Source organism: Lissotriton helveticus, chromosome 6, assembly GCF_964261635.1.
Source record: "Lissotriton helveticus chromosome 6, aLisHel1.1, whole genome shotgun sequence".
Lineage (NCBI taxonomy): Eukaryota > Metazoa > Chordata > Amphibia > Caudata > Salamandridae > Lissotriton > Lissotriton helveticus.
The window spans coordinates 504,993,576-505,020,434 of record NC_136067.1 but is presented as its reverse complement, the minus strand read 5'-3'; the positions used below and the strand labels follow the sequence as shown (position 1 = coordinate 505,020,434).

General features: G+C 44.6%; 1 protein-coding gene across 2 annotated transcripts in view; it reads right to left on the bottom strand.

The window, feature by feature from the left end:
* Nucleotides 1-26,859, bottom strand: part of TINAG (tubulointerstitial nephritis antigen) — a 1,388,447-nt gene that overhangs the window by 100,125 nt on the left and 1,261,463 nt on the right. For both annotated transcript variants that reach the window (XM_078647965.1, XM_078647966.1), the window contains exon 10: nt 12,498-12,543. In XM_078647965.1, the coding sequence (XP_078504091.1) occupies nt 12,498-12,543 (46 nt within the window). The remainder of the gene's footprint in view (nt 1-12,497; nt 12,544-26,859) is intronic.

Genomic DNA, 26,859 nt, shown 5'->3' with positions numbered 1-26,859 from the left:
AACAGTAACGGGGCACCGGGACCGAATGGCATACCGCAAGCCACCTACAAACATGCACCTGAATTCTGGGGCTGACCTCTCGAAAAACTCTTTGCAGACGTGCAAACCTATAACTTGGTTCCCGAAAGCTGGCAAGGCTCCATTATTACGCCCATATATAAAGGTGGAGATAGAACAAACCCACTTAATTACCGACTAATAGCATTGCAGGATGTTGAAGCCAAATATTTTGCATTGCTACTTTTAAAAGACCTGGTACATTGGTCAGGAGAAAGAGAAATGATCCCAATTAACCAAACTGGATTCAGAGAAGGAATCAGAACTACTTCGAATATTTTAGCAATCACAATGATTGCCGAAAAATGCCAGCGCACTAAACAGGACTTGAACTTGTGTTTTATAGATCTGAGAGCCGCCTTTGACAGTGTGGACCGTAACCTACTTTGGGCAAAGCTGAGAGCATGGGCTATACCAGAGAGCATATTAAGGGGCCTGTTGTTATTCTACTCTGACACCTGGACGCAAGTAAAACTAGGGGAAGGATCCCGCTTATCGAGAAAAGTACTTACAACAACCGGATTAAAACAGGGTTGCGTCCTGGCGCAACATTTATTCAATCTATTTATTTCAGATCTTTCAGGTAAATTAAAAAATGCAATGGTCACTCTCCGAAACTAGGTAACTTACACCTCACACATTTGGCATATACCGACGACATCGTGCTTATGAGTTTAACAAAAGTTGGCCTGTCCAGATTGCTAACAGAACTTTCAAAATTCCTGTTTGCAAACAAACTTAACTTATCCAAAACCAAAACAATGTTAATTACCAACCGACGATCAGCACATCTTAATATCTGGTTGGAAGGAAAACAGTTGGAAAGGGTATCAAACTATAAATATCTGGGATATTACATCGATGATAGACTTGCCCTAAAAGACCAGAAAAACTGTCTAACTCAAAGAGCAGGAGCCTTAACATTTGCACTTTGCACTCTGTCAAAAAAATTGGAAGGTCCATCGTTAAGACCACTACTAACTGTGACTGCTAGCAAAGTACTTCCCACCTTAGCCTACACAAGTGTGGCAATGCACGGAAAGGATTCTATTATCTTAAACAACTTAATTACAAAAGTTTATAAAAAGGTCTTTCAACTTCCAAGTTCCGCTTCACCAGCACTGATGCGCCTAGAATTCGGTCTGATGAATGAATCATTGGGAAGACTCTACACATGTATTAAGGTGTGGTACCGAATTAAGAAGACCGCCATTGATAATAATCTCTACAAATTCCTATGGCAGGAGTTGGAAATGCAAAAAAAGTCAGAGGCAAACAAATTCTTCTCTTGCGCACTGGAGCTAACATGCTCTGCAAATCTTTGGGATAAAAACTTGCCATTTACCTCGTTTAAACAGGCATTAAATAAAGCGGCCAAATTTCATTTGTTGATCACTGATAAAGAAATCTTTTCACATCAATCCCATTCATGGACTGTGATCAACAGCTACAAAACACTTACCCCGGTGGCCTTTTTAGATACAACCTACTCTGTTTTTATAAAAAAAAAGGTTGATGGCTTTGAGATTTGGCAAATATCCAACCTTGGCCGACGAGCTTGCCTGGAAACATACCAAATCTGTTGCTTGTCGCCTCTGCGGCAATATAAAGGAAGATTTAATTCACAATATATGCCACTGCAAGAAGCTGAACCGGGAGCGAATGCTCTTTTTAAAGAACACCTTTTTGGTCAAGAGACTACGCACCTGCAGGTCTGCAGTTATTGGTGGCTTGGACTCAACATCTCCCCAATTAAACTGCAAGATGATAAAGTTCTTGCTGGCCTTTGATAAACGCTTGAAGGCAATTTAGCATTTTTAGACCTATTAAGACTCTTTCACCCCTTTTATTCATTCTTTGTTTTTTAATTTTAGCTTTTAGTAGAATTATTATTAGGACCTTGCTAAGACGAAATTTATTTCTTTTTTATGTGACCTTATTTTTTAATACTGGTTGTGTATTGTAAAGGAAATTTGTTATGGTTTTAATTAACTAAACAATAAAGACTAAATTCAGGAATTCATGACGTAATCAGAACGATGAGCAACTATTGCATTTCCTAGGGGCAGAACCATATGCTTTTACTTAAAGGTAACATGCATATTCAATGCGTTCATTAAGACCATATGGTCTATAAGATTGCATCTACATTATCCAATGATTTTCTCTTCTCAACATATGTTTATTATTGTCTACATCTTCTCTTTTGTCAATTACTTCAAGTATCGTGAATCTCAAATGAGATATGTTGTGTTTCTCTTCCACAAAATAGGTCGCGACGGTTGACTTCATATTCTGGGTTCTGATGTTGGACTTGTGTTAATTAATTCTTATTCTTAATTTCCTCTCCGTTTTTTCCACGTAAACTTTGCCACAGGGGCATTTTAATAGGTATATAACGTTGCTTGTTTCACAAGTAGCTGTTACATGAAGTTTGATTTTGTGACCCTTCATTGTATGATTGATGATGGATATGTAGATCGTTTTTACCCATTGTTTATAAACCACACTAAAACATGGCTGCCATGAAACGTTTGCAGAATTAGTCCGTTTTCACTTTCCGTATTTTTGGCGTCACCACGCGTACGGGTTACATTATTCAACGCCACCTACATTTTGTGAACTCATCATCGAACAAACACATTGCCGCTCGAAATATTGCTGGTCACAACAGAACCCTCGGGAACCGTCTCACAGAGACACTGCACACGTAAGCGTACTTAAGTGGATTTAAACGCTTGTTATAGCGCGGTGGACTGAATCATTTCTAAATACTCACGGTGAATGTCATGTACCACTTGGCTATTAAACATGTAGCTCACACTTGTTTTTTATAATTTTTTACAGTACGTTCGGAGGCATACAGGAATGGCATTGAACGTGAGTAAAAACCACACAAATGACCTCACGCTCGAGCACGATAAGACACATAAAATATTCATGTACATATACTTTCATTTAAATATAGCATAGCTACCTTTGCACATTGTCATTTACTTTGAGGGAGCATGTTGCAAAGAATTGTAATATGTGAAATTTTGCTACGGTTCATTTTCTCAGTGCATTATGGTTTTTTAAGTTGTAGATTTTGCTCCCTGATGAAGAGCTTTTTGCTCGAAATGCATTGGAGTACAGCATGCATCTAAAAGTATTTTGAGAATGCAATAAGTAAAGAACATTGACCATTTGAAATGAAGATGAATTTCAACAGAATGAAATAAAATTCAAAAGAATTAAAGACAAATTTAAGGAGTTTGATGCCTTCTTACAAACAAGAGACTCACAGTTTGAATAATACAAAGGTGTGCCCACAGGGGTATGCAACCAAGAGTCTTGGGAGCACAATTCTAATTCAAGTTTCATGACGTTATTTTGCAGGACGTTAACGTCGCCCCCATAAAAATTAAAACATTTGGAAACATAACCAAATCAAATATTTTCTAACCTGCGTGTTGTGCACAAGCTAATATTTGAATTGAGTTTGTCCACACTGGTCCGCCCACAGCTAGCAACACACCAAAATTGAAAAACATGACGTCTTATGATGAAATCACAAAAACAATGGATCAAAGGGCCGAAACATTTGCATTTTCAAAGGATGCAGCATCAAGGATTTATGCACTGAAACAGGAAGAAACATCTCTAGCATCTACTAACAGATCCAAAGACCATAACATTAAACAATTGATATTTCTATCCAAGAGGGATATAAATCAACGATTACATGCTTGTACACTAATTAAATATCATCAAGCACAGCGCATACCCCATGGATTACGTATTGCAATGAAACCGTCACTATGTAAAAATGCCAAAAAATTCCAAGAACGCTGGCACGCAATCCTCAATAAGTATTCGCTCAACCTAATATTACTCATTGTGGAGGAATTGTTTAACATCTTGGAAGAGTTGTCATAAGAAATTGTGGAGGTAACTAATGAATTAACAAACATGATGTCAGCGGAGGAATGGTCTAAAATTTTGGAGGCTATAAACACACAAATCTCAAAACATTCTGAAGAAATTAATGAACGAAAAATACGAAAATTTAGAAAACACACCCTGGACTATAAACTAGGGAAAGTATATACATGGGCTGAAGTATATGCCCAGAGAAGTCAGAACCGCCCTTACACTCAAAGTACAGACACATAATCTTCAGGCAGTGAAACCACTGAAAGATGACAACGACAAGCTCCTCACAAGGGTGCAACCACAGCTACTCATTTAGAGTCTCAACCCTGTGATGAGATAGCACAACAGTCAACTTCTGGACAGTCTTTTTTAGAGAAAGGCCAAGCAGGAATAGTAGACCCAGGAGGGGAAAAAGAGAAAGAAAAGGAACATCCGAACACCAGGAGCACCACGATACCGAAACGGGACAAGAAAAAGAGTCCAAAAGAAACCTAGTCATTAACATCTCCGACTATGACTTGACACCAGTGGAACTAAATCTGTTACAGAAGGGAACCTCATTTGTTCCATCAACGAACAGCAATATTCTGGAATTATAAATAAGTGTATTCAAACTAATGAGAAAGCTTCGAATGCGGAACATTTTTGACAATGTATTGCAGGACCAGCGGTCCAGCGAAGACAAAGATGAACTACTCAGATTAAGAAGTAAAAGTACCTATATGGCCCCCACTAGCTATAAAACCTTGGATCTTTTTGAGAATCTAGTAAAACAAGATCTCACACAAAAAAAAATCAACAAAAAGGTGACAAAAAATATCACACAGAAAGATTGGGATATACTAAATAAACTCACAAACAACCCTGGGATAATTTTCCAAAAAGCAGACAAAGGAGGAGCTCTAGTGGTGATGAATACTAGCAATTATGAAAACCGTGTGAGGGAACATATTACTGACAACACCATATATATGAGACTAGAGATGAATCCCACTGAGGAATTCTCTAAAATACTAAAAACAATGATTGACAAAGCACATAAATTAGGGACAATCAAAGAGAGAACTAGGAATTTCCTCATAAAACAGAATCCAAGGAGTCCAGTTCTTTATATGGTTCCGAAAATCCACAAAAGTAAAACAGGCCCACCGTTCAGACCAATAGTGGCTACTTGTGGTAGCATTCATGAACCCATTGGTCAGTTTATTGACAAATACCTCCAGCCTAGTTTCAAGAAAATTACCTCTTACGTAAAGGACACCACCATTTTTTACTAAAACTCCAAAACATCACTTGGCAGGAAAATGAAAACATAGTACTTTGTATGGCTGATGTTAAATCACTCTACACATCAATCCCACACAGCATGGGACTAGAATCTGTAGAACACACACTTCTAAACATGGATTTGGAAACACCTATGCAAATCTTTCTAATGGAGCTCGTCCATTTTACGCTCTGTCAAAGTTACTTTCAGTGGAAGAAGGAGTTGTATCTCCAGCTCAGCGCTGCTTCCATGGGCAATCGTATTGCGCATGCGTACACAAACCTGGTAATGGAGAGATTTGAAGAGGAAAATATCCTGTCAAATCAGGAATGGAAGAATCACATTAAAGCATACAACAGATATATTGATGATATATTCATGTTGTGGAAAGGAACATGCGAAGTGGCTGAGTCCGCGATAAAAAAATGGAACACTATAAATGAGCACATCCAATTTACTAGTGAAATATCTGAGACACATATAACATTCCTAGATGTACTAATCACCAAAACAGAGAAAGGTCTGGAGACAGACATTTACCGTAAAAAAACTGATAGGAACAACACACTTCATTACAACAGCCACCAGCAAACATCTTTAAAGACTCACTTGCCTACATCACAGATGATGAGAATTAAAAGAATAGTATCTGATTCAGAGAAATCAATTCAGAGGTTCTCTGAAATGGCAGAGAGATTTGAAGAAAGACGTACCCTCTAACGATTATAGAAAAAGCCAGAAAGAAATGTCAAATAATATCCTGGGAAATAGCTTTAAAATTGTCCAAAAAAAAGAGAATACCAGGACTGTGGTAGTGTCAACATTCTCTACATCCATCAGAAATTAAAAAACAATTATCAATAAACATTGGCCTATATTAACGATGGAGCCGGACTTCAAGAACTCATTTATACAGCCTCCAATCTTTACTTATACTAGAAACTAAAATATAGGCGAAATATTAAAACAAAAAACACACAAAAAAAGCAACACAGTGGAATGAAGCCTTGCATGAATTGCAATAACTGTAATAACATCATTTGTGGAACAGTCATCATTCATCCAATAAAGGGTCACAAAATCAAACTTCATGTAACAGCTACTTTTGAAACAAGCAACGTTATATACCTATTAAAATACCCGTGTGGTAAAGTTTACTTGGGAAAAACGGAGAGGAAATTAAGAATAAGAGTTAATGAACACAAGTCGAACATCAGAACCCAGAATATGAAGTCAACCGTCGCGACCCATTTTGTGGAAGAGAAACACAACATATCTCAATTGAGATTCACGATACTGGAAGTAATTGACAAAAGAGAAGGTTTAGACAACAATAAACATATTTTGAGAAGAGAAAATCATTGGATAATGAAGATGCAATCTTATGGACCATATGGTCTTAATGAACGCATTGAATATGCATGATACTTTTAAGTAACAAGCATATGGTTCTGCCCCTAGGAACTACAATAGTTGCTCATCGTTCTGATTACGTCATGAAATTTATTAACGCTGTTTATTAATGACATGATTGAACAATCCAGATATACATTTTGTATTCTTTGTACCTGTGTTTATATTTAATTTCGGGAAGGAGTTAGAGCTATGTAGATCCATTTTACCCATTGTTTATAAACCACACTAAAACATGGCCACCATGAAACGTTTGCAGAATTAGTCCGTTTTCACTTTCGGTATTTTTGGCGTCACCACGCATACGGGTTACATTATTAAACGCCACCTGCATTTCCTGAACTCATCATCGAACTAACACATTGCCGCTCGAAATATCGCTGGTCACAACAGAACCCTTGGTAACCGTCTCACAGGGACACTGCACACGTAAGTGTACGTAAGCAAATTTAAGCACTTGTTATAGAGCGGCAGACTGAATCATTTCTAAATACTCGCAGTGAAGGTCATTGACCACTTGGTTATTAAACATGTGGCTCACACTCGTTTTTTATTATTTTTTACAGTACGTTCGAGGCATATAGGAACGGCATTGAATGTGAGTAAAAACCACATGAATGACCTCACGCTCGAGCACGATAAGAAACATAAAATATTCACGTATATATACTTTCATTTAAATATAGCATAGCCACCTTTGCACATTGTCAATCACTTTGAGGGAGCATGTTGCAAAGAATTGTATTATGTGAAATTTTGCTAAGGTTCATTTTCTCAGTGCATTATGGTTTAATTTGTAGATTTTTCTCCCTGATGAAGAGCTTTTTGCTTGAAATGCATTGGAGTACAGCATGCATCTAAAAGTATTTTGAGAATGCAATAAATAAAGAACATTGACCATTTGAAATGAAGATGAATTTCAACAGAATGAAATAAAATTCAAAAAAATTGAAGACAAATTTAAGGAGTTTGATGCCTTAATACAAACAAGAGAATCACAGTTTGAATATTACAAAGGTGTGGTCACAGGGGGATGCAACCAAGATTCTTGGGAGCACAATTCTAATACAAATATAGAGGGGACATTTGCATTTCTCGGTGGAGCTTCAGAGGGACAGATGAACGTTGATGGCCCAGTTGGCCCAGTTGACAGCGGAGGTGATGGCTCCTCCCCCTTAGATGTATTATCTTTGCCATTTTCCTAGCATAGGCCACCTGTCACACCATGTTTTGGGCTCAGTGGGTAGGATTGTCTCTTTTGAAGGATCAGATATGGTATGGATGTAGAGCTTATAATCATTCTCATTTTGCTCATTTGACGATCTTAGTGTTGGAGTCGAAAAAGTCCTATAGTAAGTTTGTACTGCTTGTGCCGGCACCCGGTTCTTGTTGTATATGAATAAAAAGTTTTATTTAAAAAAAGTGTGAAGCATTTAGAAGTACCAAAACTGTTTAAAAGTCAAAAACATTACTCAATGAAAACCCCAGACCAATTCATGAAATATATTCAAATATAGAATAATTCAATAAACAATATGACACAAAATTGGCAAAGACCCATTTACGGGAAGCAGAGATATGAATGTTATAGTTTAAATAAAAAGGGTGCCAAAAAAGTGTTGCCTGGTTTCCCTTGACTTTTACCTAGATGCTAAAAGATCATACACAGTGAAGCATGGGTTAAGTAAAGAAACAAGTTTTATCCCTGTTGAAGTTTTACCTCCTGACTTAGGGGCTCATTACGATGGTGGAACGATCGCCGAGCTAGTAGCGGCGATCGTTCCGCCATCACAGTGAGATTTACCCACCGCCATATTAGGATGGCGGTGGGTATTGCGGCGGACACAAAGTCCGTCTGCCGCTGGCAATCGTAAGGATTGCCTGGAGGGTGGAGCAGGGCCACTATTATGGTGGCGGTGCCTAGCAGGCCCCGTCCGCCAAATTAGGATGTGGGAAATTAAAGGCCATTCCATGATGTCGATGCTGCCATGGAAAGGCTGGTGGGGATTGGGTCTAGGGGCCCATTGCGGGCCCCCCTTGTGTCTGGGGAAGGTAGGGTGCACTTGGGGGTACCATACATTTCACTGCACCAAGTGGCAGGCACCGTGTGGTGCCTGCCATGTGGTGCAGTGAAATCCTAGATATGCGATTTTAACATCGTGGAGGGTGCTGCTGTCAGCAGAACCTGCCACAATGTTAAATTGCAGAGTGTGTCTGCCATGGTGGCGGTCGCATCCTAATTCGTGGTGCGGGACGGCCACATGTCTGGGGGCCAGTCCAAATCTGCAGGGACCCCGCCATCCTAATGAGCCCCTTAGTTTCTGAAAAGAGAGCTGATAGTCCTCAGCTGGGCAAGGCATCAGGCTGTAGTCGAGAAAGGATCTGCAAGGCAAGATAGCCATTAGACAAGGTCCCAGTTAAGCTGTTGACTTATGTTGGAAAAGTTCAGAGCCCATGGAAAATGTAAAATTGGCAACCATAGGAAGGTCTGTCGCCGGCTGGATACTTTTGGTGCCTTTATCTGGTGAATCTTTCTACGTCCTGACTTTTTTGGAGCTTGGATTCTTCCAGTAGGACAAGGCTGCAAGCTGTAGTGGAACAGGTCTCCATGATGCTTTCTGTGATGTTCATATGAAACAGTTTTGCTCTTGTGAAAAAGCTCAGAGTGGGGGCAACCTGAATATTTGACCAATGTGCAACGCACCTTCTTTCGATCGACTTAGATGTTTGACTTGATCCTCCAGGGATTTTTTTCTTAAAATGTTTATAAAGTCCTAGGGTGTATAGAATGTTAGGAGGAGTACACTTCGACATGGCAAAGGGTTCCAATGCATCAGGACAGCAGTAATAGTCAAAACTCACTGCAGCAAAAGCCACAAACAGGGTCTAGGGTAGGTCCAGTTGGAACTGGTCAGCTTGATTCTTCAAGAAAAGGGCTGCCAGCTGTGTGTTATGTCACCATAGTTTAAAAGAAGGTCATAAAACTGACCCAGTCCTCGTCTGTCTTCCACAGGTCCAGTAGTGTTCTGAAGAGGGAAGCCAGAGGTGCCACATTAAGGCCTGGCATGAGCCTTTGGATGTGGGTGACTCTTGTCCCCTCCCTACCAATATGGAAAATGTATTTATTTATTTATTTATGAAACTTTTATAGCGCACAACTACCCGGAGGTCTCACGGCGCTGTAAGACAAAGGAACGTAGGATTGAAAAGCGTACTCACTGATTAAACAGCCAGGTTTTTACCGACTTTCTGAATATCATGAGGGATGTACTGGACTTAATATAAAAAGGAAGGGCATTCCACAGTCTGGTGGTCGCGACTATGAATGCTCTGTCTCCACAAGATGATTTCTTAGTGCGTGGGATGGTCAAGCACCGTGCTGAGGATGAGCGAAGAGTTCTGGAGTTCGTATATAAACAAAGAGCTTTTTTCAAGAATTCTGGTCCAACGTTGTTGATTGCTTTGTATGTTATACATAGAACCTTGAATTTTGTTCTGCATCTGACTGGTAACCAATGTAGTTGGCGGATGACTGAGGATATGGACTTAAATTTTGGTGTACCAGAAAGTAGTCTTGCTGCTGCGTTTTGCACTAATTGTAACTTGTTTAAAACTCTCTCCTGAGCATTCAGAAAGAGACCATTACAATAGTCGATCTTTTCCAAAACCAGCGTACACATGAGAGTTTTTCCCGCACTAAAGGGAAGGAAAGGGAGAAGCTTATTTACCATTCTAAGAATGTTAAAGGATGCGGATACAACTGCATTCGTGTGATGAATGAATGAGAGCTTATCGTCAAACATCACCCCGAGGTTCCTGACCTTCTTTGCTGGTTGTTCCAAGGGGTAGCCCTACCCACCTTTGCATCACTTTCTGTGTGTTCTTCTTCAAAACTCCCACAGTGTCCCTCCTTACCTATACCCAAAATGGCTCAACCTTTCTTCCTTTGCTCAGAGGTCCAGTGTCCATCCTGGAGGTGTGGCCAAGGAAATGTTACCCCTTCCTATGGTCACTTCAAACCAGTTCTAGAGGTAGCTCCACTCCTACTAAGATTGGTCTCTAGCTTACTAGGTGGACAAAAGAGTGTCCCATCCAAGTGCCTGCTAACACTTGCCTATTACACTGTAAGCCTCTTTGAAGTTAGGCTCCTGGGCACAGCCTAGATTGCTCTCCTGCCAAAGGAACAAACCACCTCCCAACATCCAGTTCTTTGTCTCAGGTCTAGGATCAAATTCACCCCTCATGAAGGGGGTGATTCAGAAGCTGAATGACATTTGGAACTGTATGCAAGTGGGCTTCTAGAGGATTTAGGCAGGAACCAGGTGATTTTATAACTGTCTCTGTCCTAAAATGTTTATTGCAAATCAAACTGTACCAGTGAATTGGGCTTGTAATGAATATTTTAAAAAGTTTGAGTATGAACTTACTGTGTCCTAGGTGGAGATAACATTACTAAATGAAATATTGCACTACAGTCCTTCTTTATTGAACTGAAAGTTCTCCTACTGTGAAAATAGCTTTTGGGGGCTTTATCACTGTAAGGACATGTTTAACATTAAAACTCTGCACACCTTAATTTAAATACCATGCAGCCTGCCTTGTGGAAATATAGCATACTTATGACTGACGTATTGGTATTTAATAGGATGGTTTATACATGTCAAAAGGGATTAAGTTGGCAGGCTGATTTTGCATTTTCCTACAGTGATGGACTTGATCATTGACATGACATTTTAGAAATATTAGGTAACAATGAATGCACACACTTACCACTAATCCTTTCTCACTTATTTCATCATTTACTAATTGTCTCGTACATGACCCAGGCAGATGAACACCATCGTGGTGCTTAGTATCTATGTACTTACAATTTATGCATTATCTTTCATTGTCCATAATGAAAATTACGCATTGCTGTTAATACTTGATAACAGGTCTGTTGTTTTTTATAAACATTTTATGGTAGCAGTTGAAATTCTCCCACAGATATCATGCTTTAATATATTGTAAAAATATTGTTTTTAAATTGCAAAATTGATCCAGAGATATTCATGTTCTCTGTTATGATTGTATTGTCCTGGGTCCTTGTTGGAATATGTGGTGGCCCTGGTGTTGATATTTCCTGCCCTTGAATCAGAGTTGCCTTTGCAACCCATTGGACTGGTTGTTTGGCAAAGCACACACACTTCCACATTTGCTGAAAGGCTGAAGGTGCCATTGTACAGTAACAGAGACATTTTAGAAGCTAAGAGCTGTATTTCAGGTGAACACAAAGCATTGTGCACAGCTTGTTCATACAGGCATTTGTATTTTGAACCAGAAGCTCCCCATTGTGTCTTTGACCCACAATAACTTATGGCCAGTTCCCCATATTTCATAACTGTTTACTTCTGAAAGAAAGTGCATGTATATATTCCATCCAGCCTGTGTTAAATAGCATTACTGTACCTGTGTCTGCAAATACTTGTCAATGTTGTCCCATATTTGGAAGTAGCACAAAAGAAACGTAACATGTTTCCCTTTGTTTCATCATTGCCTAGAGGTCTAGTCTTATTTGCATTTGGTATCAGGGCTAACAAAAATTACTCCATAAACGTTTCTGTTTGTTAAACTGATCTAAACCCATGATGGAGTCAATGGCTATTGATGAAAAATGTATGGTAAAGCTTTTCAACAACTAGATAACTTTGACCTGAATTAAACTAGACAATGCAATATATGTCTTTCATTGGTTTCAATTTGTTACTTATGTTACATTGTGTTTGTAAAAAACAAAACAAATGTAAGAATACATTATTTTACATTCTTCCTTTGAGCTCTGTTCACATTAAAACATTTCACTCACCCAGAACTTCTGTTTTTCTCCATTTGGACCTTTGACTTCTCCCCACCTGAAATATAGACTAATGTTTAGGATATATCTATTAAAGAATGTCAACATTTTTTAAGATTCCAGCTGTTGTTATAGTTGCGAGAAAACAAATCTGAGAGCTATTATCACTTCTCTGAAGAGAATATTGAATTTTGATTTTCCTAATACCAGGATCCAGAAACAATGTCAATTAAATTGGTATTCTAAACTCTGAAACAAATGTATGTGTTTTTGCGCTGAAGACAAAGCTTTTGCACCAGCGTTTTGCTTTTGATAAATGCTAATTGGCGCAGGGTTTCCATGCTGTGATGTATCAATTCCACATTTATTACTCAATAATACCTCATAACATTTCGAGCTTAATTCCGCCACCATGACTTTTACCATTTTTTGTCCTTCTATAATTGGAGAGTAGGAGAAGTAGGAGAATGTAATTCTAGGATGAAAACCTAGCAGGACAGAGTATGGTACACTCCACTGAAGTATTGAGAGGGAACAAATCTGCATTGTGATAGTAAGAGATATATGTGAAGATGCATCTCCCCACTCCCTGAACCATTATAGGTCCTAGGGTGTCCACCCCGTGGCTGAATCCCATAAGGGGAAGGGGGCACGTGGGCCCCTGTCCTGAGCCATTATAGGCCCAGTGGAGCCCACCCTGGGTCAAAATGTCCAAAATATCCATAAAAGGGAAGGGGGGTGCAATGGGGCGAATAAATATTTCAGTTATTCACACTGTGCAAGATTTAATATTAGTGGGTATTATAAAATGTTAGTTTTAATATGAAAAAATCAACATGTCTGTGAGTCTTTCTTTCAACACAGTTTCTATTGTTGAATTTTGTGAGTCGGAAAATCGCGAAAGAAAGACTAAGGGCCTCATTACAAGTTTGGCGACCTGCTCCTGCACTGTTAAACCCATGGTTGAACTGCCCGTCAGATTAGGCATATTCTCCTGTCTGGCGGGTTGTTCTTTGGTGTTTCCATGTTGGTGCCTATAAATAGGCACCTTAATGGGAACTTCAAAATTAGTACCTGCATGGCATGGACCGCTGCTGTCCATGCTGTGCAGGTACTGGGATGCATGTACCCAAGGGGGCACAACATGCACCCTTCTGCATGCATCCAATGGCACAGAGGCACAAGGGGGCCCTGTAGAGCCCACTTTGTTTCCCCACTGCCTCACTTTTCATGGCGGTCACACTGCCATGAAAAGTGTGGCAGTGAGGAAACTCATAATATGCTTGGTGGGGCTGCAGCAGCCCTACCAAGCATATTGCGCCCTCAACACTGCAGCACCGCCACCAAGGGTCCCTGATCTCTGGCGTTTGCAGGGGGTGGACCGTCCTGGTTGTAAAAGGGCAGTCAGAAGACGGCCACCATCACCCCCCCACAATGGACTACCAGGCTCGTAATGAGGCCCTCTGACATATTCTTTATTGAGCATAGAACCAACATGTCTCTGAGTCTTTCTTTTAACATTTTTCCACCCACAAAATGCAATCACAGAAACAATGACAAGATGGCCTTGCACTTCATCTGATGAGCTTTGAGCTCCAGATAGGAGTACTTTAAAACATATGGTAAGCTATCCCAAAAAGTAATGACTCAGGAGATTTACTGGGTTTTTTATACTGCTGGGTGGCTGCCTCACTCCCTGCAGCTTCCCACAGCATAGCAAAGGCTTGGATTCTAGGGTCACCAAAAATCAAAAAAGCCCTTGCCGGGCATCATGTGGTGCGCCTTCAAGGAGCAGTGATTAATAAACTAGCTGCTCCTGATGTTCATTCATAATTAATTTTGATCCAGGTGTCCACTTGAGACCCCTCCGTCCCGATTCACAGAACTAACTTAAGACAAAATCCTAAACGTACTACTTTTCGTATTTACAGAAGGCATTTAGTAGTAGTAAAGTTAGGATTTTGTCCTAAGTCTGTCTTAAGTCTTTCCTAAGTCTGTTCTAAGTTTTTCTTAAGTTTGTCTTAAGTCTGTCTTAAGTTTGTCTTAAGTTTGTCTTAAGCGTGTCTTAAGTCTGTCTTAAGTCTGTCCTAAGTTTGTCTTAAGTCTCTCTTAAGTCTGTTTTAAGTCTGTCTTAAGTCTGTCTTAAGTCTGTCTTAAGTCTGTCCTACTACTTTTGGTATTCACAGAAGGCATTTAGTAGTAGTAAAGTTAGGATTTTGTCTTAAGTTTGACTTAAGTTTGACTTAAGACAAACTTAGGACAGACTTAAGACAGACTTGAGACAGACTTAAGACAGACTTAAGACAAACTTAGGACAGACTTAAGACAAACTTAGGACTGACTTAAGACAGACTTACGACAGACTTACGACAGACTTAAGACAGACTTAAGACAAAATCCTAACTTTACTACTACTAAATGCCTTCTGTGAATACCTAAAGTAGTAAGTTTAGGATTTTGTCTTAAGTTAGTTTGGTGAATCGGGCCCCTCTTTTTTATAAACATTGGAGTGGGAGTTGTGTAACTCCACTCCCTGAGCATTTACAGGCGAATTGGAGCCCCATCCCTTCTGCCATTTTCTTTCTTATGGGGGGCATTCGCTACCCTGCCTAACCATTTATGACCCCAGGGACCTCACCCCAGGTTCTTTTACCCTTCCCTGAGCCTTTACGGCTACTACGACCCCATCCTCAGGGCTCTAATGTCGGTGCCCCGGTGATCACCCAGGGCACCCACAAAAAATAAATATTGGGGGCCACAGGGAGAGCCCCAGGGCCCCCGCACCCCCACCGGCTACTCACATGCACCCATCCTGTTTACTGCAGAACCTGGCATTGATGTAGCTGGCAGTCACAGGTATTTTTCACTGCTCCTGCCAAGCCAGAAAAATCTGAGTTTCCTTGGCCGCAAGAGTGTGGGCAGAGAAAACGTTTCTGCTCTCACTGGGTGGAAGCAGACAAATTTTCCTGCCTGCGTGCTTGCGGGCAGGGAAATAGTGTCCTGGGTTAGGCTCCCTCGGGCACTACAGAAAACCAGCTCCAAGGCCTTAAGAGGCTTGCTAATGGGGGCCGTATAGACCTGCATCAACTGCAATTAGTACATTAAATATGATCATCTATTATGTATTATGTTTAGGCTGCTGAACTCATAACCCTGTACAACATTCACAAAGGATAGTCCGGTTTTTCCAAGTATGACAATATGCAAAGTATATATTGTCTTACACATTTCCTAATTTCTTTGACTAAGATATTTATTAGCCATTATCATTTCAATTTACTCCTACATGCTGGATCATCAACAGAATATAACCAAAGTGCCAAAAGTGTCCTCTTGTGTTGCTAGTTTTTTCGCGGTTACAGTACAAAGAGGCAACGTTGAAGAATCTAATGCCCTAATTCCATTTGATAATGGGCACACATTTCTCGGAGAGTATGTTTGCTTTTGTGTGTAATTGAGAATGACGAAATTAGCCAGTGGCTTAATACATATTTCTGAAAATGCATAATAACATGAAAACGTGCATTTTATCAAGCATTTTCTCAGCTTGCAATGTGCTTTTATTGATTTGGAGATAGACATGTTAAAAAGTATGAGAAAACATTAACTTATTTACCGCTACATGTTTGTAGAAGGTATGATGAACAATGCTTATGTGATCCATAGATTTGTTTGTGATACTGTTTACCTGAATAATCATTTCTCTTTTGAAACAGTGATTAACCTTGGGTACCTTGGCACAAAAAGCAGTAAGGCTCAACTTAGAGGCAATGTATAAAGTATTTATGCAACTTGGCTGGGGGCGTGTTCAACCATCCAAGACAGCAGATGCGTAATCCCAAGACTCTCGTACCTGGGCCTGAAAATCTCCTCTATTTGGCACCAAATGAGGTTATCCAGACTTTCCTGTCATAAGCAGTGGTTCCTCTGTACACGCTCACTGGCTACAGGGGGATGGCTGCAAAGCTGGGTGGAGTATCAGCACCATTGCTCAGTCACAAGAGAGGAGCACCACCAGCACCACATGGGCCCTGGCAGGTGCTTTCAGGCCAGCGAGGTGGTCCCTCGATGAGCGTGCGCCCCCCATCACACAATGCTTCCTGAAAGCTGAATCAGGGCCCAGGGAGATGGGCTGTCGGAACCGCAGAGATACGAGGCTGGAGGTGAGTGCAGCAATCTGGAGATTTGACCGGGCTTGTTACAGTCCACCTCCTGGCCTGCTGGGCGGGCTGCCAAGTTTGGAGACAGCTGATACCTTGCTCCTCCTGAAGTGGTAAAAGGCACTGTTGTGAAGATGTTTTAAGCAATTGGTTGCTTTCCTGAGACCCTAATGCATGACCAGGGTCTGTACAGTGTGGGGCTCTGACTGGGGGTTCCAGGTCTGGAGTGCCAATAAGTAGGTCAGTACAGCCTGCTACTGCCTCTTGTGAGGCTAGGTCCCCTGGGTAGGGAGCTCCTGTATTTGCTGTGATGACCTGCAGCACTGAGGCGAGCCTAGTGGAGGGGTCGCGATTCAGCTGTGAAAATACCAGGCTTTGAATCTTGTGGTCCTTGATAGAGGTGACCTCCCCCATGCTACGGCCTCTTGCAGCCCAACAAGCAAAACCTTAGACGAGGGAGAAAGTTGAGTGGCCCCTGGGGAGGTCAATTGAAGGACTGTGTTGCCAGCTGATGCGCATCACTGGTGAGAGGGTAGAAAGAGTGGGATGGCCAAATTAACTGCACATTGCTCTTAGTACTGAGGTCCATGCATGCGGGAGCAAGGCCACTGACTCACTGTCTGTGAAATTGCTCTCCCACCCTCGCAGCTCCACCATTAAATGAGGCCTCTCCTGAGCCCCTGCACTCCTGTAGTGTTGGTGTTCGAGGCCCTCCTCCACCCGCAGGCTATATCTGCGCCTCATCCCTAGTTGTCCAGTAGACCTCTGACTCCTTCTCTCGCTCTGCTCTATCCTCTCCTTTCTGCTCCCTTTTCCCGTTTTTCACCATTTACTTTTATTTTCACCCTTTTACTCCCCTTTCTTTCATTTTTCTTCACTTTGACTTTTTTCCTTTTTCCCACTCTTTTGCACCCCTTCCCCCCACTGCTGCTGCCCCCGCTGCCCCTCCCCAAAGCGTGACCAGCCCAAGCCAGTTCCCCTCCCCGCTCCCACAAGCTGTCCTTCCCTCCCCGACCCCTACTTAATGGCGCCCGTTGCAGGGACCGGCGAGCAAGACCACTGACTCATTGTCAGTGAAATTGCTCTCCCACCCTCACAGCTCCACCATTAAGTGAGGTGCCCCTGCCCCTGCACTCTTGAGTGTTGGTGATCGAGGCCCTCCTCCACCCGCAGGTTTCCCTGCGCCTCATCCCTGGTGGTCCAGTGGACCTCAGTCTCCTTTCCCTCACTCTGCTCCTTCACTCGGTTTTCTACTCTTTCTATCTTTCACCTTTCTGCACCTTTCTGCATCTCTGCTCTTTTGTGCCTTATTTCTGCCCATTTTCCCTTTCTGCTCCTTCACTCGTTTTCCCTCGTTTTTCTACCCTTTCTATCTTTCACCTTTCTGCACCTCTGCTCTTTTGTGCCTTATTTCTGCCCATTTTCCCTTTCTCTCCCTCTGCTCCTTCACTCGTTTTTCTAACCCTTTCTATCTTTCACCTTTCTGCTCTTTTCTGCATCTCTGCTTTTTTGTGCCTTATTTCTGCTTATTTTCCCTTTTTCTTTATCCCTTCTTTCCTCCCTTTACCTTTCCCCGCCGCTGCTGCCCCCGCGCCCCCCCCCAGCGCGACCGGTCCAATCCAGCTCCCCTCCCCGCTCCCGCCTCCCAGCTGTCCAGCCCTCCCCGACCCCTACTTATTGGCGGCCACTGCGGGGACAGGCGAGCAAGACCACTGACTCATTGTCAGTGAAATTGCTCTCCCACCCTCACAGCTCCACCATTAAGTGAGGTGCCCCTGCCCCTGCACTCTTGAGTGTTGGTGATCGAGGCCCTCCTCCACCCGCAGGTTTCCCTGCGCCTCATCCCTGGTGGTCCAGTGGACCTCTGTCTCCTTTCTCTCACTCTGCTCCTTCACTCGGTTTTCTACTCTTTCTATCTTTCACCTTTCTGCACCTTTCTGCATCTCTGCTCTTTTGTGCCTTATTTCTGCCCATTTTCCCTTTCTCTCCCTCTGCTCCTGCACTGTTAAACCCATGGTTGAACTGCCCGTCAGATTAGGCGTATTCTCCTGTCTGGCGGGTTGTTCTTTGGTGTTTCCATGTTGGTGCCTATAAATAGGCACCTTAATGGGAACTTCAAAATTAGTACCTGCATGGCATGGACCGCTGCTGTCCATGCTGTGCAGGTACTGGGATGCATGTACCCAAGGGGGCACAACATGCAACCTTCTGCATGCATCCAATGGCACAGAGGCACAAGGGGGCCCTGTGGAGCCCACTTTGTTTCCCCACTGCCTCACTTTTCATGGCGGTCACACTGCCATGAAAAGTGTGGCAGTGAGGAAACTCATAATATGCTTGGTGGGGCTGCAGCAGCCCTACCAAGCATATTGCGCCCTCAACACTGCAGCACCGCCACCAAGGGTCCCTGATCCCTGGTGTTTGCAGGGGGTGGACCGTCCTGGTTGTAAAAGGGCAGTCAGAAGACGGCCACCATCACCCCCCCACAATGGACTACCAGGCTCGTAATGAGGCCCTCTGACATATTCTTTATTGAGCATAGAACCAACATGTCTCTGAGTCTTTCTTTTAACACTTTTCCACCCACAAAATGCAATCACAGAAACAATGACAAGATGGCCTTGCACTTCATCTGATGAGCTTTGAGCTCCAGATAGGAGTACTTTAAAACATATGGTAAGCTATCCCAAAAAGTAATGACTCAGGAGATTTACTGGGTTTTTTATACTGCTGGGTGGCTGCCTCACTCCCTGCAGCTTCCCACAGCATAGCAAAGGCTTGGATTCTAGGGTCACCAAAAATCAAAAAAGCCCTTGCCGGGCATCATGTGGTGCGCCTTCAAGGAGCAGTGATTAATAAACTAGCTGCTCCTGATGTTCATTCATAATTAATGTTGATCCAGGTGTCCACTTGAGACCCCTCCGTCCCGATTCACAGAACTAACTTAAGACAAAATCCTAAACGTACTACTTTTCGTATTTACAGAAGGCATTTAGTAGTAGTAAAGTTAGGATTTTGTCCTAAGTCTGTCTTAAGTCTTTCCTAAGTCTGTTCTAAGTTTGTCTTAAGTTTGTCTTAAGTCTGTCTTAAGTTTGTCTTAAGTTTGTCTTAAGTCTGTCTTAAGTCTGTCTTAAGTCTGTCCTAAGTTTGTCTTAAGTCTCTCTTAAGTCTGTTTTAAGTCTGTCTTAAGTCTGTCTTAAGTCTGTCTTAAGTCTGTCCTACTACTTTTGGTATTCACAGAAGGCATTTAGTAGTAGTAAAGTTAGGATTTTGTCTTAAGTTTGACTTAAGTTTGACTTAAGACAAACTTAGGACAGACTTAAGACAGACTTGAGACAGACTTAAGACAGACTTAAGACAAACTTAGGACAGACTTAAGACAAACTTAGGACTGACTTAAGACAGACTTACGACAGACTTACGACAGACTTACGACAGACTTAAGACAGACTTAAGACAAAATCCTAACTTTACTACTACTAAATGCCTTCTGTGAATACCTAAAGTAGTACGTTTAGGATTTTGTCTTAAGTTAGTTTGGTGAATCGGGCCCCTCTTTTTTATAAACATTGGAGTGGGAGTTGTGTAACTCCACTCCCTGAGCATTTACAGGCGAATTGGAGCCCCATCCCTTCTGCCATTTTCTTTCTTATGGGGGGCATTCGCTACCCTGCCTAACCATTTATGACCCCAGGGACCTCACCCCAGGTTCTTTTACCCTTCCCTGAGCCTTTACGGCTACTACGACCCCATCCTCAGGGCTCTAATGTCGGTGCCCCGGTGATCACCCAGGGCACCCACAAAAATAAATATTGGGGGCCACAGGGAGAGCCCCAGGGCCCCCGCACCCCCACCGGCTACTCACATGCACCCATCCTGTTTACTGCAGAACCTGGCATTGATGTAGCTGGCAGTCACAGGTATTTTTCACTGCTCCTGCCAAGCCAGAAAAATCTGAGTTTCCTTGGCCGCAAGAGTGTGGGCAGAGAAAACGTTTCTGCTCTCACTGGGTGGAAGCAGACAAATTTTCCTGCCTGCGTGCTTGCGGGCAGGGAAATAGTGTCCTGGGGTAGGCTCCCTCGGGCACTACAGAAAACCAGCTCCAAGGCCTTAAGAGGCTTGCTAATGGGGGCCGTATAGACCTGCATCAACTGCAATTAGTACATTAAATATGATCATCTATTATGTATTATGTTTAGGCTGCTGAACTCATAACCCTGTACAACATTCACAAAGGATAGTCCGGTTTTTCCAAGTATGACAATATGCAAAGTATATATTGTCTTACACATTTCCTAATTTCTTTGACTAAGATATTTATTAGCCATTATCATTTCAATTTACTCCTACATGCTGGATCATCAACAGAATATAACCAAAGTGCCAAAAGTGTCCTCTTGTGTTGCTAGTTTTTTCGCGGTTACAGTACAAAGAGGCAACGTTGAAGAATCTAATGCCCTAATTCCATTTGACAATGGGCACACATTTCTCGGAGAGTATGTTTGCTTTTGTGTGTAATTGAGAATGACGAAATTAGCCAGTGGCTTAATACATATTTCTGAAAATGCATAATAACATGAAAACGTGCATTTTATCAAGCATTTTCTCAGCTTGCAATGTGCTTTTATTGATTTGGAGATAGACATGTTAAAAAGTATGAGAAAACATTAACTTATTTACCGCTACATGTTTGTAGAAGGTATGATGAACAATGCTTATGTGATCCATAGATTTGTTTGTGATACTGTTTACCTGAATAATCATTTCTCTTTTGAAACAGTGATTAACCTTGGGTACCTTGGCACAAAAAGCAGTAAGGCTCAACTTAGAGGCAATGTATAAAGTATTTATGCAACTTGGCTGGGGGCGTGTTCAACCATCCAAGACAGCAGATGCGTAATCCCAAGACTCTCGTACCTGGGCCTGAAAATCTCCTCTATTTGGCACCAAATGAGGTTATCCAGACTTTCCTGTCATAAGCAGTGGTTCCTCTGTACACGCTCACTGGCTACAGGGGGATGGCTGCAAAGCTGGGTGGAGTATCAGCACCATTGCTCAGTCACAAGAGAGGAGCACCACCAGCACCACATGGGCCCTGGCAGGTGCTTTCAGGCCAGCGAGGTGGTCCCTCGATGAGCGTGCGCCCCCCATCACACAATGCTTCCTGAAAGCTGAATCAGGGCCCAGGGAGATGGGCTGTCGGAACCGCAGAGATACGAGGCTGGAGGTGAGTGCAGCAATCTGGAGATTTGACCGGGCTTGTTACAGTCCACCTCCTGGCCTGCTGGGCGGGCTGCCAAGTTTGGAGACAGCTGATACCTTGCTCCTCCTGAAGTGGTAAAAGGCACTGTCATGAAGATGTTTTAAGCAATTGGTTGCTTTCCTGAGACCCTAATGCATGACCAGGGTCTGTACAGTGTGGGGCTCTGACTGGGGGTTCCAGGTCTGGAGTGCCAATAAGTAGGTCAGTACAGCCTGCTACTGCCTCTTGTGAGGCTAGGTCCCCTGGGTAGGGAGCTCCTGTATTTGCTGTGATGACCTGCAGCACTGAGGCGAGCCTAGAGGAGGGGTCGCGATTCAGCTGTGAAAATACCAGGCTTTGAATCTTGTGGTCCTTGATAGAGGTGACCTCCCCCATGCTACGGCCTCTTGCAGCCCAACAAGCAAAACCTTAGACGAGGGAGAAAGTTGAGTGGCCCCTGGGGAGGTCAAGTGAAGGACTGTGTTGCCAGCTGATGCGCATCACTGGTGAGAGGGTAGAAAGAGTGGGATGGCCAAATTAACTGCACATTGCTCTTAGTACTGAGGTCCATGCATGCGGGAGCAAGGCCACTGACTCACTGTCAGTGAAATTGCTCTCCCACCCTCGCAGCTCCACCATTAAATGAGGCCTCTCCTGAGCCCCTGCACTCCTGCAGTGTTGGTGTTCGAGGCCCTCCTCCACCCGCAGGCTATATCTGCGCCTCATCCCTAGTTGTCCAGTAGACCTCTGACTCCTTCTCTCGCTCTGCTCTATCCTCTCCTTTCTGCTCCCTTTTCCCGTTTTTCACAATTTACTTTTATTTTCACCCTTTTACTCCCCTTTCTTTCATTTTTCTTCACTTTGACTTTTTTCCTTTTTCCCACTCTTTTGCACCCCTTTCCCCCACTGCTGCTGCCCCCGCTGCCCCTCCCCAAAGCGTGAACAGCCCAAGCCAGTTCCCCTCCCCGCTCCCCCAAGCTGTCCTTCCCTCCCCGACCCCTACTTAATGGCGCCCGTTGCAGGGACCGGCGAGCAAGACCACTGACTCATTGTCAGTGAAATTGCTCTCCCATCCTCACAGCTCCACCATTAAGTGAGGTGCCCCTGCCCCTGCACTCTTGAGTGTTGGTGATCGAGGCCCTCCTCCACCCGCAGGTTTCCCTGCGCCTCATCCCTGGTGGTCCAGTGGACCTCTGTCTCCTTTCCCTCACTCTGCTCCTTCACTCGGTTTTCTACTCTTTCTATCTTTCACCTTTCTGCACCTTTCTGCATCTCTGCTCTTTTGTGCCTTATTTCTGCCCATTTTCCCTTTCTGCTCCTTCACTCGTTTTCCCTCGTTTTTCTACCCTTTCTATCTTTCACCTTTCTGCACCTCTGCTCTTTTGTGCCTTATTTCTGCCCATTTTCCCTTTCTCTCCCTCTGCTCCTTCACTCGTTTTTCTAACCCTTTCTATCTTTCACCTTTCTGCTCTTTTCTGCATCTCTGCTTTTTTGTGCCTTATTTCTGCTTATTTTCCCTTTTTCTTTATCCCTTCTTTCCTCCCTTTACCTTTCCCCGCCGCTGCTGCCCCCGCGCCCCACCCCCAGCGCGACCGGCCCAATCCAGCTCCCCTCCCCGCTCCCGCCTCCCAGCTGTCCAGCCCTCCCCGACCCCTACTTAATGGCGGCCACTGCGGGGACAGGCGAGCAAGACCACTGACTCATTGTCAGTGAAATTGCTCTCCCACCCTCACAGCTCCACCATTAAGTGAGGTGCCCCTGCCCCTGCACTCTTGAGTGTTGGTGATCAAGGCCCTCCTCCACCTGCAGGTTTCCCTGCGCCTCATCCCTGGTGGTCCAGTGGACCTCTGTCTCCTTTCTCTCACTCTGCTCCTTCACTCGGTTTTCTACTCTTTCTATCTTTCACCTTTCTGCACCTTTCTGCATCTCTGCTCTTTTGTGCCTTATTTCTGCCCATTTTCCCTTTCTCTCCATCTGCTCCTTCACTCGTTTTCCCTCGTTTTTCTACCCTTTCTATCTTTCACCTTTCTGCACCTCTGCTCTTTTTTGCCTTATTTCTGCCTATTTTCCCTTTCTCTCCCTCTGCTCCTTCACTCGTTTTTCTAACCCTTTCTATCTTTCACCTTTCTGCTCTTTTCTGCATCTCTGCTCTTTTGTGCCTTATTTCTGCTTATTCTCCCTTTTTCTTTATCCCTTCTTTCCTCCCTTTACCTTTCCCCGCCGCTGCTGCCCCCGCGGCCCCTCCCCCCCCAGCGCGGGCTGCGGGCGCGCCGCTGGTGCAACGAAGGCGCGTCAAAGGCAAGCACGTCTGCCCCCGTCTGCGACCAGCACCAGGAACCCTGGACCAACGCTACGACCCAGCAGCACTCCACGCACCCAACCCAGGCTGCAACAACAACTGCAAGCTAGCATCACCAGCCGACACCCATGGACCCTTCAGCTGTCACCGCTGCCGGCACACCTGCAGCACCGCCAAGAACACGGATCCAGCACAACCCGCCCACAAGAACACAACCGAACCGAAGACCCTGCAATGCATCCTCCTCAATGTCCGATCCCTCCACAAACACGCCACAGAAATCTGGGACCTACTTGACAGCACCACCCCGGACGTAACATTCTTCACCGAAACCTGGACCAACACCACCTCAGGACCGGACATCGCCATCCCCCAAGGATACAAGATCTCCAGGAAGGACCGCCCCACCCACCCAGGAGGAGGAATCGCCATCGTCCACAAATCCAGCCTCCGCCTGAGCACACTCCTTGACGAGTCCACAGAACTGATGGAACACCTTCACTTCAAGATACTGGCCAGCCCCACCGCCGCCCTCCGAGGAACTCTCATCTACCAACCCCCTGGACCCCGCGGACCCTTCGCCAACTCCATCACGGACATTATCTCCCCGCAGGCCATCGCATCCACCAACTACACCCTGCTGGGAGACCTCAACTTCCACCTCGACAATCAACTGGACCCCAACACCACATGCCTCCTGGACAACCTCCACAACATTGGACTCCGCCAGATCGTGACCGAGCCCACGCACTCAGCAGGACACACCCTCGACCCCCTCTTCACTACAGGAAACTCCATCACCTTCAGCCACACCACCGAACTCCCATGGACCGACCATCGTTGCGTCCACTTCACCTTCAGAACACCCACCATCCACAGACACCAGCACCTGCTTCCACAAAGAAACTGGACCAAAATCACCGACGACCAGCTCACCTCCTGACTCAACAACTCCACCCCAACCATCGCGGAAAACGACGACCCCAACACCGCAGCCCGAACCCTGTATAGATGGATCTCGGACAGCACCAACACCATAGCCCCCCTCAAGAAAAACAACAATACCCGTACCAAGAAAGCCAGATGGTTTACCACCGAACTTCGAGAATCCAGGCGCACATGCCGTCGCCTCGAAAAGGCCTGGAGAAACACCAAATCCACAGAAGCCCACAACAACTTCAGAGCCGCCACCAACGCCCACCATCAACTCATCAGAGAAACGAGGAAAAAAACGATTGAAGACAGAATCTCCACCCACGCACACAACAGTAAGGAACTCTTCAGCATCATCAAGGAGTTCGCCCAACCCACCAGCGAGTCTACCGACATCCCTCCCTCACAAGACCTCTGCGACAAACTCAGCACCTTTTTCCACCACAAAATCAAGAGCATCTACGACAACTTTGACGAAGACAACCAACACACTGAACCCTCACCAACCACCCCCGACACCCGGAAACCAGCGATTGATGACTGGACAGCCCTCACCGCCGAAGACACACTGAAGACAATGAAGTCAATCCACTCGAGGGCCCCCACGGACCCCTGCCCTCACCACATCTTCAACAGAGCCGCCGACACCATCGCACCCATGCTCCGCCACACCATCAACCGCTCCCTAGCGACTGCCTCGTTCCCCGACGACTGGAAACATGCCGAGGTGAACCCCCTCCTAAAGAAACCCTCAGCGGACCCCACCGACCTCAAAAACTACAGACCCATCTCCCTGCTCCCGTTCCCAGCGAAAGTCATCGAGAAACCCATCAACAGCCAACTCGCCACGTTCATTGAAGAACACAACATCCTCGACTCCTCCCAATCCGGCTTCAGAAAAAAACACAGTACGGAAACCGCCCTCCTCGCCGCAACAGACGACATCCGCACCCTACTGGACAAAGGAGAAACAGTAGCCCTCATCCTCCTCGACCTATCAGCGGCGTTTGACACAGTCTCCCACCGCACCCTAATACGCAGACTCTATGACGCAGGAATCCAGGACAAGGCCCTCGGCTGGATCTGCTCCTTCCTCTCCGGCAGGGGGTCAGACTCCCCCCTTTCCTCTCGGACCCCACACCTACCACCTGCGGAGTCCCTCAGGGCTCCTCCCTCAGCGTGACGCTCTTCAACGTCTACATGGCTCCACTTGCCCCCATCGTCAGAACCTACGGACTCAACATTGTGTCATACGCAGACGACACCCAGCTCTTCCTCTCCCTATCCAACGAGCCCAACACCGCCAGACGCAACTTTTGAGAAGACATGGAAGCTGTCGCCAAATGGATGAAAAACAGCTGCCTACAACTAAACACCAACAAAACAGAAGTACTCATCATGGGCCCAAAGCCCGACGCCTGGAGCGACACCTGGTGGCCCACCGCCCTCGGAAACCCGCCAACCCCCACAGACCACGCACGCAACCTGGGAATCATCCTGGACTCCGAGCTCAAAATGGACCGCCAGATCAACTCTGTCTCATCTTCCTGCTTCCACACCCTCCGCCTCCTTCGTAAGACCTTCAAACACCGAAAGACAGTCACTCACGCCCTGGTCACCAGCAGACTCGACTACGGCAACGCACTCTATGCCGGAATAAACAAAAACCTCATCCGCAAGCTACAGAACATCCAGAACGCCGCCGCAAGACTAGTCCTCAACCTGTCAAAACACTGCCAC